Raw genomic sequence first — 16,646 nt, 5'->3', positions numbered from 1 at the left:
TTGTGCAAAAATACACTTGCAGGGGAGCACCAAAAATACACTTGCAGGGGAGTGATGTTAAAAAAAGGAGTGGCAAAATCAGCAGCTTATATTTGATGCATATAATAATTCTTTGTTTTATGTAAGATCAAGAGTATTATTTTTTAGAATTACCCAAGAGTCCAAAAAAATAAATAAAGGTGTATGCCTTGTGGGACATCAAGTAGTTATCACAAGGGCGGTGCAGTTTTAGAAATGTTTCAAAGCATATTAGGATATAGTGACAAATACAGCTTCAAGAAGGCATCAGAAATTTTTATGTGACGGTCAGGAGAATTTGGGACGGCTTATGTAGCTTGACAAAAAAATTCGGTCTTATTAATGGCAAGCCATCAACATTGAGACTAGGAGATTCACAAAAAAAATTCTTTCTTGTGGCCTGACCCGAGCCCTAAAAAGCAAACCCTAATCAATTATACGTGTGGCAAGCAAACCCACCAACGTACTAGATTAATCCTTGGGGCTGGCATCACAGATCTTGATTCGTGTATCAGGGGTACTGTTCACACCCATATACACACCCATATACACACCCACACACACTAGAGTGTGCAATGTGTGTGGGGCCCACACACTTATGTGTGTGGGTGTGTAATTTTTTTTGACAACACATTCAATTCATTTCATAACAATGCCCGAAGGCAATACAGATTTCATCAAAAAATACAAGAATGAGCCAAAACTATCCAGATTTCGACACAGGCACCCCCTGCAGAAGCAAGATCGGCGAAATCGCCAAATGAGAACCAATCAAGGCCTAGATAGTAGAGAATCCAAACGGACCGGACCCCAACTCAAACTCGATAAGCGCATATGAAATCTGGAGAGCGAGAGCCATTCACCGGAGCAGAAGTCAGTAGCAGAACCCATCACCGACAACAGCACTCAGACAAACCTCAACAATCACAAACAACCCCAATCTCGGACGATCCTCAATAGGCGCCGGATTATTCGCCCACCTCCTCTTCCACACCAGATTTGGGGAAGCCAAACTGGTACCAAACCGGACTGATTTGGGAGAAACCTAGATCAGCCGGTAGAAACCAAGCCAAACGGCCGGAAAAAAGAAAAAAAAAGAAAGACAGAGAAAGAAAACAAAACCTCAACTCCGCCCCCCACCTCACCGTTATTCGCAACCCACCACCTACGCCCTCTGAACTGTCAGCCCTGCCACCAGATCTTGAGGTTGAGGAGGAGCCCGAACTAAACCAGACTCACAGGCCGCCGGCCGGAGTCAGGAAGCGAACTTAACAACACTCGAACCAAAACCAAAATCGGAGGAAAGTCTGAAAACAAACCCAGAGAAGAGAGTGGGGGAGAAAGATGGAGAGGGGGGGAAAAGGGAGGTGGAGCTCCGGGGGGAGGGGAGAGAGAGGCGGCGGCCCCCTCTGAACTGCCAGCCCCGCCACCAGATTTTGAAGTTGTGAGTGTGTATTTTGGTGTGTGTTTGGGTGTGATTCTAGAATAATTGTTTGAAAAAGAGTACTGCTTTCTGTGCAATTGGACTTCACTTTCTGAAGAAGTTATACATCCCATTCCCTACATATACATGGGGGCCTGGGGCCATGGCATTCAACCCTTAATTATGAGATCTTGATATCCATACTATATACGAACAGTTGTGGCACAGTTCAGTTGACCGCCCTTAGATACTTTCTCTCACTCACCGACACACGAAACACATGAAGAGTTTTTGAGTAATGAGAAGAGCCTTGTTTATATTTAGACCCGTTTCGTTAAGATTTTTATTTCTTATTTTACGAGACAAGTTATTCTCTTACTATACATCACATTTAATTCAACACACCCTCGGTACTACTTCTCATATCTTTTATTCATCCGAACACATGGCATTTTCGTTTCTTAGTCTTTTCTTTTCTCACCAGATCTCAACATTTAACTATTCCTGATTGGCTCAATGGTAGTCGCCTAACGGTATATCATGACCTCATGGGTTTCAAGAAGCTTTTTAGTTTGGGGTCCGACTTTCACTCGCATGCTATCAACTTTTGTGTTGAGATAGTCAATACAGACATTTGCCCCGACTTTTATTGGCCATTCCCAGTGGATCAATCAGCCTGTTGCCGAATACGAAATCACTTAATAAAAAGAAGAACAAAATGCAAAACTGCTGTTCAAAAGGGAACTTCGCAATCAGAATAACTTGTCCCTGATCATCACTCTACTAATTCTTTATAGATAGACTCTTGGCCACATTGATAAAAACTGAAAACAGAGTCAACTTCTCCATTACATCATGGGCCAATTACATCAGTCCCACGCTTGTCTTTTGCCATTTACACACCTGGCCAAACCTAAAACCTCTCAAAGGCACCACGTGGTGTCCGAACAGCGTATCCGGACCGTATACTTCTATTTTGGATGGCTCAAATTTGGATCTATTTTGGATGGCTCAGATTTGGAGAGAGAAAGAGGAGAGATAGTGTTTTAATTTAGTCCGTCTAACACACTTTTGAACGGCCCGAATGGACTACTCAAACACCACGTGAGCACAGCCACGTGGTACCCACTTGGCACCCAACAATTTCTCCTTGAAGGCTTCCCTATATGGTGGAAAAACTTTTGACAAACCAAAGCTCCATTCTAGTCCGCACATTCTTGACTTAACAAAATTTACTATCAGTACCATAAAAAAGCATGCATCATCAATCTTATCCTTACACATTAAAACAATTTACCAAAATTCTGGAAAATGAGAGAGAGAGAGAGAGAGGATTAATGAGAAAACTTTTGCGGGTATTTGAACTCTTTGAGGCCTAGAAGATGGGATAACTATGAATTTCATTGTCTCCTATTCCTTTTCTCTTGATCACTTTCAAGAAGCTCATCCAACAACTTATCATCCAAGTACTCAAACTCAAACACTTGCCTCCCATGCTGGTCGCTTCTCTCTGCTCTGTTCTCTCCCCTCGCGTGCATCGACGACGACGACGGAGATGATGAAGACGAAGCACTAGAGGAGGAGGAGGAGGAGGCGGTAGCACCACCTTGCGAATTCGGGTACTCCTCCGGGAAGTTGAGGATGGCCAGCTGACCCCTCATGGCGTAGGCGGCACGGTCGTAGGCCCGGGCCGCCTCCTCGGCCGTGTTAAACGTCCCAAGCCACACCCGTGCCCCGTGCCTGGCGGAGTCCCGTATCTCCGCCGCGAACTTCCCCCACGGCCGCCTCCGGACGCCCCTGTACTTCACCTGGTCTCCCCCTTCCCTCTCGTCCCTCGCATTGCCACCCTCCATCAATTAATATATGCTCTTTGGCTAAAACATTGTGTGGATCGCAAGTGATTTTATACGGGTGGAAAAAGGGCACCTGGGTTTGGCCAAAAAAGGAAGGGCTCGCGGCCCGCCACGTGGAAAATCATGTGGGTAAGAATTTCGCAGCGTGTAGAAGAACCTTCGATGGAGACCTGGGTTTGCGTCCAGTGCACCTGGATGGTCAAAGTGGTGGCTTTGGAAACTCATGACCTTCTCTTTATGCGTGTGACTGAATGAAAGAAAGGGGGTTTGTTTCTGGAGAAAATTTTATCTTGGTCAGAAAAGGTTTTCAATGTCACAAATCACACGTGCAGGACTTTGGCATATCTTCTTGTGCGTGTATCATAGAAAATGTTATCCACTGCGGGACCAAGCTAATTTGTGCGTGCTTCGGATTTTTTTTCTATAGCTTCTACCAAAGTCCTTTTCACACCCATGTATGTGTGTGATGTGGTCTCAAAAGTTGTCGGCTGGCGAGAAAAATCGAAACCAAATTTCAGTGAAAAACTCCCAAGTCTCGTGCCAATTAATACCACCAGGAAAAATAGTAGTGTGTTCATTTTTCGGTGAAAAACCCAATTTCCACTAAGTAATAAGCTGTTGACAATAATTTTTTTGGTTTTGTCTTTATTTAAAAAAATTTCGCATATGTTAGTTTTGCGCTAAAATTTTACTCCCTCCGTCCCTTATTTAGAGTCCAGTATTTCATTTTGGGTTGTCCCTTAATAAACGTCCACTTTGTAAAGATAATGGGTAAAAGTTGATGCATTGTCTATTTTGTTCCTAAAAGTAGATTCTATTTTGAAAAATTAGTGAGTAAAAGTGTAATGATGATGTGTAAGTAGGAAAAGTAGAAGAAAAAGTTGATATGAAAGGTATAATGATGATATCTTTTTAATAAGTTGGAATTATGAAGCAAGACACTTAAAAAAGGACGGAGGGAGTATATAATATGGATTGTTCTCGATGAGATGAATCGAAAAAGTAAAAAATTATGACTTTTATACAAATATTTTGTGAAATATTCAAGAAAAAGGCCGAAAATTTGATTTTTTTTTTATTTTCTTGAATATTTCCCAAAATACTTGTGTAAACATCATAATCTTTTACTTCTTCAATTCTTCTCGTCGAAACTAACCAATAATATATAAAATTTGGCGCAAAACTAGCATACACAAAAAAAAAATTGAATAAGAACAAAAACAAAAAATTATTGTCAACAACTTATTACTGAGTGAAAACGCCTGATCATCACATGAGCTAAGGGTGGTGTTTGGTTCGTGGGACTGGATTTTGAAAAGGAGTAGACCCCAGCCTTTGAATACAAAATGACTTTTCCTCTAATTTGGAGACGGTAATTCCCAACTATAAATATTCCATTAGATGTTCGTTTCAATATCTTCTTCTAGTAATATTAGTTGGGGGGCGCATCTACTTTATATGAATTTTTTATTTTAAGAACATCTTCAATTCATTTCTAAAATTTCAAAATGGAGAATTGATAGTGGCATATTAGAGGAAGATTTTGTAATTTATTCTCAACTTTTGCACTTTATGAGAGAATGTAGAAGGGACTCATCGTACTTTTTAGATGCTTGGGTCTCGAAATTGCCTTTGGTTCTCCGAATATGGAGACCCTACTTCCATTTTGGAGACAAAATCTCTATAAGTACAATAGGTTCCTCCTAGATTTCTTTCTTAAAGTGTAAAAAGTGCAAATAAATTATAAATTCTCCATCCAATATGTCGCATCTATTCTCCATTTTAGAGTTTTAGAGATGAGTGGGAGATGCGTAGCAATGTTAGGTAGAAAGTACTTCTATTCCACTCTAATTTCGTTAGCATCGAACGGATGCCAAACATTATACAACTTTGAAATCACTGGAGTGTTTGTCTAGTTGTTAACTTTAGGTCAGGGTCCTCGAAGTAGTCTAAAAATACGTGTAAACTAACCCGGATATTCGGTTATTAGCAAAAACTTCCCATCAATCAGATGCTCCCTTAGAGCTTGTACATAGGAATGACAAACGGGCTGGGACGGGTTTTGATGTACCCCTATCCTGACCTGAAAATTCCCGAACTCTCCCGACCCCATTCCGAAACCCGATCGGGTAATGAAAATTTCCCCTGTACTCGCCCCTGTTGGCTAATGGATTTACCCACCCCGCCCCGCCCCGCCCCGTCCCGTCCTTCATCTTTTTTCCCCAATTCTCAATCAGAATAAAAAAAATTTGCAACTCTTTTGATCTTTTTCTCGGCTGTGTAATTTTTTTTAAAATTTAGGCCCATCCCTGAGCCTAAAGCAAATTGTAATGTTGAATTAGCCCAAAAAATGAACTTAAAATGTATAATGAATCCATTCCTATTTAATTACTATGGATAAAAATGTAAGGGCATGTAACTAAATATATATATATATATATATATATATATAAGATTGGGGCGGGTAGTTCGGGGTGGGTTTAAGGGTGGGGTATAGTCACCATGAACTCTACTCGAACCCGATCGGGTTTTGAAATTTTGACCCCAACCCTATACCCTTTCATATGGTGGAAAACCCGCCCCCATTCGGGGCGGGGCAGGTCCGATTGCCAAGCCTACTTGTACGCCCCCCATAATTTGGGGGTGTTTCCACTAAGCATAACAAGTTGTGGATCACAACTTTTTGGTTTTGTTCTTATTCAATTTTTTTTTTCATTTGTTAGTTTAGTGCCAATTAATTTTTTATGTATTACTAATTTGTTTCGACGAAAGGAATCTAAAGATATCCAAGAAAAAAACCAAAAAACTAATGCCTTATTCTCTTTGCTTTTCAAAAAATGCCCCATAGAATCCTCTTACTTTCAACATTTCTCTCTCTATCTCTCTCCACTTATTACTCCTACTATTTTTCAAAAAAAAATTCAAATCCAAATCTAAACACAACATTATACTTTCTAAGCTTTTTATTGAATCACAAGCTTGTTAATTGGTCAAAGGTAGGGGTGATACCGGTCCGGTTTCGACCGGTTTGAGTGTATTTTTCGGTCGAAACCTGATATCCGGTTTGAGATTTTTAGAAACCGGAACCGGTTGAGATAAAACCGGTCCGGTTTCGACCGGCTCAACCGGTTTCGGTCTGGTTTATCCGGTTTTCATTCATGGGCCATATTTTTTGCTCAACACATCAAAAAATTCACAATTCAACTCATAAAATATCAACTAAAAATCTATAATTCAACCCTTTTTTTTGGGCCCAACAAAAAAGGATCAAATTTGAGCCCAATACATAAAAAAAAAATCCATAAAAACATAATTAAGCCCATAAAAATAGTTTTTATCTAATAAATATATTTATTAGACCAATATACACCACAAAATATCAACCAAAAACCTATAATTCAACTCCTCCCCTATGTTTTTATATATATATATATATATATGTATGTATTATACATATATATAACCGGTTCCGGTTTCAACCGATTTTTAAAACACATAAACCGGATCGAAATTATTTTTCCGGTTTATAAAATTTTATAAATCGGAACCGGATCGAAATTATTCAACCGGTTTAAAAAATTCGATCCGGTCCGATTTTTCCGGTTTCGATCGATTTTCCGGTTTCGAGTAACAGCCCTAGTCAAAGGTAAAGCTATAACTGAATCTAGCTCAAGTTGTCAGCTTTTTAGACCCTATAAAGAGGTTAGTCGTCAATTCTTACCAAGAGCAAAGATTGATTATTTTTTTTCATAGATAAGAGTTATTTTTGTAGTTACTCGTTCGCTTAATGGGCTATCGTTTGGGCTTATGTCCTGCCGGACGTAATTCAATTATTTGTATTCTTATACCGCTAAGGATAAAAAGATATGGTAAAATAACTTAGCTTCGAATAATTTACACACACATCGGAATTTTACTTTTGATGAAAACATATACAAAGTTTTACTAAGATTTTCACCTATATATGCATGCATTAGTGTGGGTCCCCATCTATATTTGTAATTAAAATGGGCCCTTCCTAAGATTAGCAAATCTGATTTTATTCGTCTTGTTACGTAAGCCTAGGAAAATGTCCCTACGTACGGAGTAATTGCTAATACTACTAGTTTAGTGGAATGAAAAGCATCTGATTACCCTAATCTACCCCACTAATGGAGGGAGAATCATGGTAAATTAAGGAATAATTAAAAAAAAACTTGGATCTGAGAGATTGCCTTTTTTAGCCGCATCAAGGACGATGATGTAACTTGGGATAACATTCATTGAACGGCGACTACAAATGGGTAATGGTTACCCCATATACAATGCAACAACACACGTCAAGGATGGAGAAGTAATTTAAGAGAATGATTAAAAAAGAATTATGGTAAACGTGATCTCGAAAACACCGACGAGGTTTACCGAAAGCGTCATTATTCAGCGATCCTCAGTATTCTCGGTACCACGTGACGATGTAGTAAATTTTTTCGTTAAGAAAAGTCCAAGTAATTAGACACTTGATGGGAAGGGGAAAAGCTAAAGTAGGGCCATATTAGTGGGGTCTGGCTGCTAGGGTATCTCCATCCAATTTTGACAATCGTAGTATCGTACAATGCGGCGTGCCTTGGTCGATCAGACAAGCCTTCGGACCCTCTGGTCCCGGTTCGATCTTTGTTTTACCTTCGTGTTTCTTAATCATCGTTCTCGAATTTGAATAGTTTATGACGTTTTTGAAAAGATGTTTTTGCACTACCCCTTGCATTTTCACTGTGGCTCGCACGCGCATTGTATAACTATTTAGGTGCATGCTTCTCTGAAAATAAATATGAAAAACGTGCTTAGAGCATGAGTAAGTACTTTGAGTTACTTGCTCACTACAAAGATGAAGGTATCCAACCAAGTGAAGATGAGAAATTATGTTTGGTGAGATGTTTTGCTCATGTTCCTTTTTCATGGAGATCAAGGTTCGATTTCCACAAAGGGCGGGATTTGGAGTTTCAAGGCTATGAATAGTTTCTGAGCCCCTCATTGACTAATTTTTCACTAAACCTTTAAAAAAAAAAAAAACGAGTGAAGATGAGAGAGTGAGAGGGAGAGTGGATAAGCTTCTCCCTCTTTTGTTGATTCATCCTCTCAGGCTTTTATGGCCTTTATCATGTTTCCAACTACTAATTTAATAACTTAGCCTCCTTGACCTGACATGGGTGGTGTCACATCTCAAAACTCCGCGGTCAAGGGTTCAAGGCTTGGTACAAGCTAAGATCCAAAAAAAACTACTAATTTAACCCCTTACAACGTTTCGAATTGCAGAAATTTGGCCACGAAGGCACGAAGCATATTCTTCTACAAAAATGCTACAATGACCGCACGCTTCTACCGCACCAACAAAAACGGCGCCGTTCCTCGTCTTGAGCCTTGTATTTATTGGATCCGTTTATATTACTAAAAAATTAAGTATTCCAGCAGAGAAAGTGTTGTTAAGGAAATGAATCCCACATTGCTTGGGAGTGAAATGGGTAATCACTTAATAATATCTGGTACCTCTCCACTCATTACCAATTGGTTTTGAGATGGATATAAAGCTTCCACATGGTATCAGAGCGGGGCCCGTTCCACCCCATATTTTATAAAATTCATAATCCACACCCCGCGATTATAGACTAGCGAAAAGGCTGCATGATGATAGGACCCAAAAAGTGGTCACACGTGATAGACCTCAAAACACGACTGCACGTGAGGGAGGATGTTAAGGAAATGAATCCCACATTGCTTGGGAGACCCAAAAAATGGTCACACGTGACAGACCTCAAAACACGGCACGGCTGCACGTGAGGGGAGATGTTAAGGTAAGTAAATGAATCCCACATTGCTTGGGAGTTGAATGAGTAATCACTTAATAACATCTGGAACTTCTCCACTCATTGCCAATTGGTTTTAGGATGAATGATCTTACTGTTAACAGAAATCACAGTTTAAACTCATAGCACAAGGTACATGTCCTCCATGACTTGATCCAGTCCCAATTATTATTATTTTTCTACTCTTCAACTCATGGTGTTCGAATCAATTTACGCATACTTTGGTATTTTTAAGGCTTCATCCCCATCGTTCTGTGGTATGGTTCTGTGGTGGAGAGTTTGATTGAAATCGAGACAAATGGTGTGTTTCAGTTAAAACTAACAACTGCAGTCTAATAATGACAATAATCAAATTGTTTCTGGCAAATAGTATTTTCGTTGATTTATGTGAATGACCTACGGGGAAATTTATGAAAACATCGAATTTAGTATATTTAGTTCAAAGCACCTTATGCACCGGCCCCATAAAAATTGATAGCATTTGCCAACCTCCAATCTCAATTATTTCAGGTTATATATAATAACTTTTAATACAGGATAGTTTCGGGGATACCTAAAAAATTATTTTAAAAGACACCCCAAAGTCTTCGATCAAATAACCGTTTAATGTGTTTAAAACGAGTTTTTAAGGGTATCTGCGAGAAATCAGCTCAAAATATGTATGACAAATTGTTTGGATCAAGCACTTTCCGGTTATATTTTGAATTGATTTCTTGCGTGTACCTTAAATACACATTTTTAAATATATTGAACGGTTCAGATTACAAAAATTTGATCGGAAACTATAAAATTGAGATTTTGGGTGTTTTTTTAGGGAATATTTAAATATCCATCCTCTTTATCTATGCCATGTAAGAATTCATCCCGCCCTTTTTTCATACTTATATTTTCATCCTTTTAGTGTGTGAATTACCTTTCTTATCCTTTTCACTATGATATACATATATTATGTTATATTGCTTTCCTAATTTAGTGGGATTGGATTGAATTATTTTTCCAATTTAGTGGGATTGGATTGGATTATTTTCCTAATTTAATGTGATTTGGTAAATTTCAATATGATTGATTATTATTATTTTTTATCATGGAATGTATTTGAGGAATCGATATTTTTAGGAATATAACATGACAAGTTGACCACATTTTTGCATTTTTTCTTTATTGTTCGAGTTGGCCAAAGGAACATGGCTAAATTATCATAAAAATATATAATATGACATCCTCAAACCGTTACATGGTTAAATTACCATGACATTACATGGTTAATTACTTATGATTACGGCATAAAATTCTCGGTCTATATTGAAAAGAATTTTGGGATGTAAATCACTTATGATTTAATCCTAAAATTCTTAGCCTATATAGACAAAAATTTTGGGATGTAAATTACTTATGATTACATCTTAAAAATACTTATGATTTCATCCTAAAATTATTGGCCTATATAGACAAGAATTTTGGGATGTAAAATACTTATGATTTCATCCTAAAATTCTTGGCATATATAGACAAAAATTTTGGGATGTAAAATATTTATGATTTCATCCTAAAATTCTTGGCATATGTAAAATAGTTATAATTTCATCTTAAAATATTTATGATTTCATCTTAAAATTCTCGGTCTATATAGACAAGTTTTTACATCCTAAAATTCTTGGCCTATATAGACAAGAATTTTAGGATGTAAACATAATTATTTATACATTTCAAACTATCCTTATATGAATTGATTCGCGCAAGGCCTAACAGATTTCGCCGGATTAGTTTCATGGTAAACGGTCCAAATAATTAACCATGAAATAGTTTCATGATATATGGTCCAAATAATTAACCATGAAATGATAGAAACATACGGTCATATTTCATGGTACATGTTACAAATAATTTACCATGAAATCGAAAAGCTTGTATTACATATATACTTTAAAATCAGGCCTATATATATGGTATAAAATATATAAATATATATAATTAACAACGCTCAAAGGATAATACCGGTATTAAAAGTATGAAAATGATGAATTTACAAGTTGTTGAAAAAGACACGATAGAAATCAATAAGCGAAGAGGACAATAATGCCGAACTTTTAAGTCTCCCGTTTTTTCAGGGGTACTCGTAACCGTTCCGTAAAATAATTCCTATTTCTTCTTACCACACTACCACCAGACGTCTCTCCCATACCCACCACCCCCCACCGTTCACCCCCGTGACAGGGCAACCCAAACCCAAAATCCAAACCAGAAAAATGAAGATAATGGTAGCCATAAAGCGGGTGGTCGACTACGCCGTCAAGATCCGCGTCAAACCCGACAAGGTAAACAAACCCCCTCCAAATCCCCCACTTCTAATTAATTCCCAGTTCGATTTCTCTCTCCTCATCCATTTCCGTTTCAGACCGGCGTCGAGACCACAAACGTAAAGATGTCGATGAACCCGTTCTGCGAAATAGCCTTGGAGGAGGCGCTCCGGATCCGGGAGTCGGGTCGGGCGTCGGAGGTGGTCGCCGTCAGCATGGGCCCGCAGCAGTGCGTCGATACTCTGCGCACGGGACTTGCCATGGGCGCCGACAGGGGGATACACGTGGAGACGAAGGAGACGCTCTACCCGCTCTCGGTTGCCAAGCTGCTTAGGGCCCTGGTCGAGGTCGAGAAACCCCAGATTCTTATCCTCGGAAAACAGGTTTGTTAAATTTCGACTCTCGTCATGTAAATGGAGTTTATAAGGCTGTGTTTGTTTGATTGAACGCTGATAAACGAACTAAGCTACTCGAGTCTTAGCTCGTGTTCATTTGTTCGAAGCTCGTTCAAGATCAAGCTTGAACATTTTTTAAGCTTGTTAAGCTTTCAAACCAAGCTCGAACAAGAGTGGTAACTCGGTTCTTTTGGCTTATGATTTATAAAAAGTTCAAGCTACTCGAGATTGGCTTGTGTTCGGCTCGGTTAAAACTTGTTCGGGATCGTCTTGTCTCATGAACAAGCTAAATTTGGGCAGATTTTGAAGCTCATTAAAAATTCGAGCCCAGCTTGAGTAACTAAACTTGGGTCGTTTGGCTCGTTTATCGCACCTAGAACTAATAGTGCAGAGATATACTAATAGGTAGTTCCCTCGCACTAATAATATGGTATCATCTTGGTACTGTACATCCAATTCGTGGGATATAGAGTCTGATGACTACTTAATCCGAACTGTTAAATTTTAACTGAATATCAGATATATGGTCACATTTAATAGATAATCCTATGCAATGGTCAAAGAAACATGCCCTATGTGAATGTTTGACATCTATGATCTATGTAAAAGAGTACTAACACATACAGTGATGCAGTATGTGAGGATAGCACACATATGCACGCTATGCGGTCTTGAAATACATACAGATGTATTATGTATGCTATCTCTTTGTCTTTACATATTTCATTCACTTGAAGGGGTGTCTCTATGCTTTCAGTATTCATTGTATTTAATCTTATGATCTTGATTGGTCGGTTGACTGACCATTTCTACAATATTCCCAAAATTTTGTATCAACCTCAAATCACGTTGTTTCCTTCAATTAGGTTGTTTTCAATTTGAGGCAGCTCCTGCTTTGATGTGAGTTTGGTGATATCGTTGTCCCCCGATTATGTTTGATTTCTGTTGACCATCTTCTTTGGGAGTATCACTGCAGTAAGTGTGTCATTTACTTTTCATACGTGCCCACGGACTCAGCTGAAGCGGCGTTCCTTGTTTGATTCTGGACCCTAAAGTGTATTTTGAATAGAATTGAGACTTGGTCTGATTTTCCCTTTAGTTTGATGTACCCAATTGAAGCATAGGATTGATTTTGGATCTGGTTTTGTACTTTGCTGGACGTTGGATAGACAGCTCTCTAGACGATCGATCGATCACATTAGTTTGGTGTATGGTCATTGATTCCTTGAACTTATTTTTATTGAAAATGTTTTAGTAACTTATGTCCTGACGTCGAGATTCATCTGTAGGCCATCGATGATGATTGCAATCAAACAGGCCAAATGTTGGCAGGGCTTCTCAACTGGCCGCAAGGGACTTTTGCTTCCAAGGTAATCTGGTTTATGCATAAATTCTATTTTCCTCTTCGAATTACAAATTGTGGTATTTTTTCCATTTGGTGCTCAATCAAGCTATTCAAGTTTGAGTCCATTTCTCCATTCTACTTTCATTTTACTTTCCAAACGAGCCTTTTCGGTGGCTATTTTTGAGATGAGCCTTTCCCGTTATTTGCTAAAACTTGCAGCTTTGGACATATTTGAACTTAGCAAGATCAGGTTTGTATCCAATCTGCCAATTTGCAATGTCCAATCGCGCACCAGACAGTCAGTGGGCTGAACCTTGTTAGTGGCCTTTGCCACCAATCTGCCATGATGAATTGGGATTTTTTCTGTTATACGGTGGCTAGAAATCACTGTAGTGCTCGATGGATGACCCAGATCCCCTCATTGATGATCATACAAAGGCAATAGAAGCCCAAAAAGCAGCTATAGGATCTTCCAAAATGATGTCTGCAGATCCTGATAATCACTCATTCAGAAACAGATACTTCATGCAAAGAACTCGTACAATGTGGTACTGTCCCTTTAAGTTCATGAACCATAATGAGGAGTGTCTTTCTTTGAAATAAAAGGACCACAAAAGTCACATGATTTCGTTTAAAATTCTGGAGAAAAATGATGTTGGTAAGACTGCCCACTATATAGTATTATGTTGTGGAGTCTTTTTTTTTGGCTACTAAAAAGGGTTGAGGAGGGGGCAACGAGGCGTAGCAACCCTCCCCTGGGCGCAGCCATAGGACTCCAGACCTGCAGCGGGGCCCTCTGAAGGAGACCCAAAATCTATAGGTCCGCACCGCCCCACCCGAGGCCAAAGAATGAAAGAGGCGGATCATGGGATTCAAATGGGAGCAAGGGGGCATCGGCATGCCTCGAACCCATGACCACATGAGTGCCAAACCCAACGGAGTAATATTGAATTGTGTTTGTTCTTGTTTGCCTCTTTTGAATTGGATCAAAATGTCTGGGCTTCAGAGTCTCCTCGTTTAAAGAACCCTCTGAAACAGTTTTAGTGGTCGTGCATTGGTTTATTCTCGTCTCATGTTGCAACAAGTTGTTGAGTAGTTGTCTGAATGCTTATTTGCAGCATTTATGATTTGTACTTTGCATTTTAAAAAGAGGAATTCGTTTTTTTCCTCTTAAAAAAGCTTGATTTAATCTTATCATTTCCTCCATTACTTACTGATGGTTTCCTTAGGTTGTGCTGGACAAAGAAAAACAAGAAGTGACAGTGGACAGAGAGGTGGATGGTGGCCTGGAGACCTTGTGCTTAGATTTACCTGCAGTAATCACGTTAGCTTCTGATCCCTAATTCTTCTCCCTCTGCCGCTCCCCTTCCCTGTACTGCTCATATCATTTACACAATTGCTCCGAAATTGTTGACATAAGGGGTTCTTCAGCAATATTGCAAGGTGTAATTGCTACTTCTGTTACAATTCTGAACAAATGACAAGTTATATGCGGCTATTAGCCCTTAAAATGCGGAGTTGGGTATACGATGCATCTTTCTCTGAAGTAAATACTGCCAAAAAACCCCCCCTGAAATGATCATGTCCAGCTGAAGGTTGATGATTACTTTTTGAGTTTGTTAGCATTCTTTCCGTCTCCAAAGATGATTTCAGTTAGAAATCTTGATTGCCAGTTTTTAAGTAGTGGAGTAGCTTTTAGATACCGGATCTCTTCCTCAAAAGAAAAAAGGTGGATGCAACTAATGACTTTTCACTAGCAAGTCCATATCTGTGCCTCTGTGTCCTCATCATTCCCTGGGACGTGTTTGGAACTTTGGATCTTGGACTTGTTGAGAGGTATGTCTTAAAGGAAAACAAAAATGGACAGGAAAAAGCATGCGAATTTATTCAGTATCTTCCCCTTGCCAAAATCCCCCACAATTCGAAGTCCAAACGCATCCTTGAACTTTTTTTTTTTTTGAGATTTATGGCTACTGATCAACTATGTTCTCATGCAGGACTGATCTGAGATTAAACCAACCAAGGTACGCGACACTCCCAAACATAATGAAAGCAAAATCGAAGGTCATTAAGAAATATACTCCCAAGGAGTTGAATGTGGAAATCAAATCCGACTTGCAGATCATTCAAGTTACTGAACCACCCAAGAGAAAATCAGGGGTTATGGTTTCTTCTGTGGATGAGTTGATTGACAAGCTGAAAAATGAAGCTCGCGTCATCTGATTAATATTTCACCCTCCTACTTGAGTCTGTGTAACAATCAATTTTGTGCCAATCAATAAAAGGATGAACTATTCTAGAAGTTGTCTATTTTAGTTTCCAACAAACGTCATACGATAATGCAACTACAGAATATATGGTTATTCCAAACAATTTTTTGCGTGGATGATCAATTATTCGGCGTAAGCTGCGAGATGAATGGTCTGACATTAAAAGTTGAGGCTCGCGGTGAGCCCGCCAATTAAGACGAGGCAAATTTAGGAGTAGGGTTGATCCAAAACAAAAATCTCACCCGCCAATTAAGACGAGGCAAATTTAGAAGTAGGGTTGATCCAAAACAAAAATAGAACGAAGGATTTTCCCTAATTCACAGAGACAAAAAATTGCTACTGTTCTTGGGTATCCTCCATGTTACAATGAATTTGTCTAGTAGTATCTGCATTGGCTCATTTGTATGAAATCAAATTATAGAAATATTCTCTTTAATACTGATGAGTATGTAGATTAATACTCCATAGTATAACAAAACAAATACTACTCTGCTGAATGATTTTTTTTTTTTTAAATTTTCTTTGTCGCTGAATTAAAATTATGGGGCCGCCCCTCGCTTAAACGAGGAAGAATAATGAAGAACATGATGGTGCTAATTGTTATTTTTTTGATCATTACAAGGGTAGCAATTTTGTAAACTTCTAATTCTGCATTTCTATTCTAAGCTGAAAAATTAGTGGGGTGGTCGCAAGGTTGAAAAATTTCTCGTTGGACCCTTTTGAGTATATGCCTTTATGAAATGCTAGTGAGAAAAAAGTGCAAGGATGATGTCTATAAAGGATAGTGGTTGATAGTTAGAGAAAAAAGTGCAAGGATGATGTCTATAAAAGATAGTGGTTGATAGTTAGATTGTTTGACGTATAATGATTATCTTCATAAAATTGGGTTTACAAAGTTGGACAGTTAAAAAGAGACAGAGGGAGTAGTAGTTTGCGGCCACGATGTTGTCGAGAAGTGGACGCAAATGTTTGTCCTTCTATAACCCTATGGCCGCAACTCCATACGTCGTGGCGGCAAGATTTATATTCTGCATATCTCAATGGCTTCATCTTTATTTACTGTCAATCGAAATAAATACAATCTGATAAAAAAAAAGAAAAAAAGAGAGAGACCCATTGGATCACCAATCACCTGGACTTGTCGGGGGTAATTATTCAGTACTCTACTCCGAAAGTATACTCTCTTGCCTCACATAATATGTGAAGCG

At 38.9% G+C, this 16,646-nt stretch overlaps 2 protein-coding genes across 2 annotated transcripts; one reads left to right on the top strand and one right to left on the bottom strand.

The window, feature by feature from the left end:
- Positions 1 to 2,775: 2,775 nt before the first annotated feature.
- LOC131315503 (ethylene-responsive transcription factor ERF096-like) lies at positions 2,776 to 3,312 on the bottom strand. Its single transcript, XM_058344597.1, has one exon. It carries the CDS (start codon positions 3,292 to 3,294, stop codon positions 2,842 to 2,844), a length of 453 nt encoding a protein of 150 aa, XP_058200580.1. The 5' UTR covers positions 3,295 to 3,312; the 3' UTR covers positions 2,776 to 2,841.
- Positions 3,313 to 11,220: 7,908 nt separating this feature from the next.
- On the top strand, positions 11,221 to 15,496 carry LOC131315502 (electron transfer flavoprotein subunit beta, mitochondrial). The gene is made up of 5 exons (XM_058344596.1): positions 11,221 to 11,446; positions 11,527 to 11,811; positions 13,113 to 13,193; positions 14,398 to 14,492; positions 15,166 to 15,496. The coding sequence occupies exons 1-5, from the start codon at positions 11,378 to 11,380 to the stop codon at positions 15,389 to 15,391; spliced, it is 756 nt and encodes a 251-aa protein (XP_058200579.1). The 5' UTR covers positions 11,221 to 11,377; the 3' UTR covers positions 15,392 to 15,496.
- Positions 15,497 to 16,646: the final 1,150 nt, after the last annotated feature.

This window comes from Rhododendron vialii, chromosome 2a (assembly GCF_030253575.1).
Source record: "Rhododendron vialii isolate Sample 1 chromosome 2a, ASM3025357v1".
Classification (NCBI taxonomy): Eukaryota; Viridiplantae; Streptophyta; class Magnoliopsida; order Ericales; family Ericaceae; genus Rhododendron; species Rhododendron vialii.
Note: the sequence above shows the minus strand (reverse complement) of the source record. Positions and strands in the feature narration are given on the sequence as shown.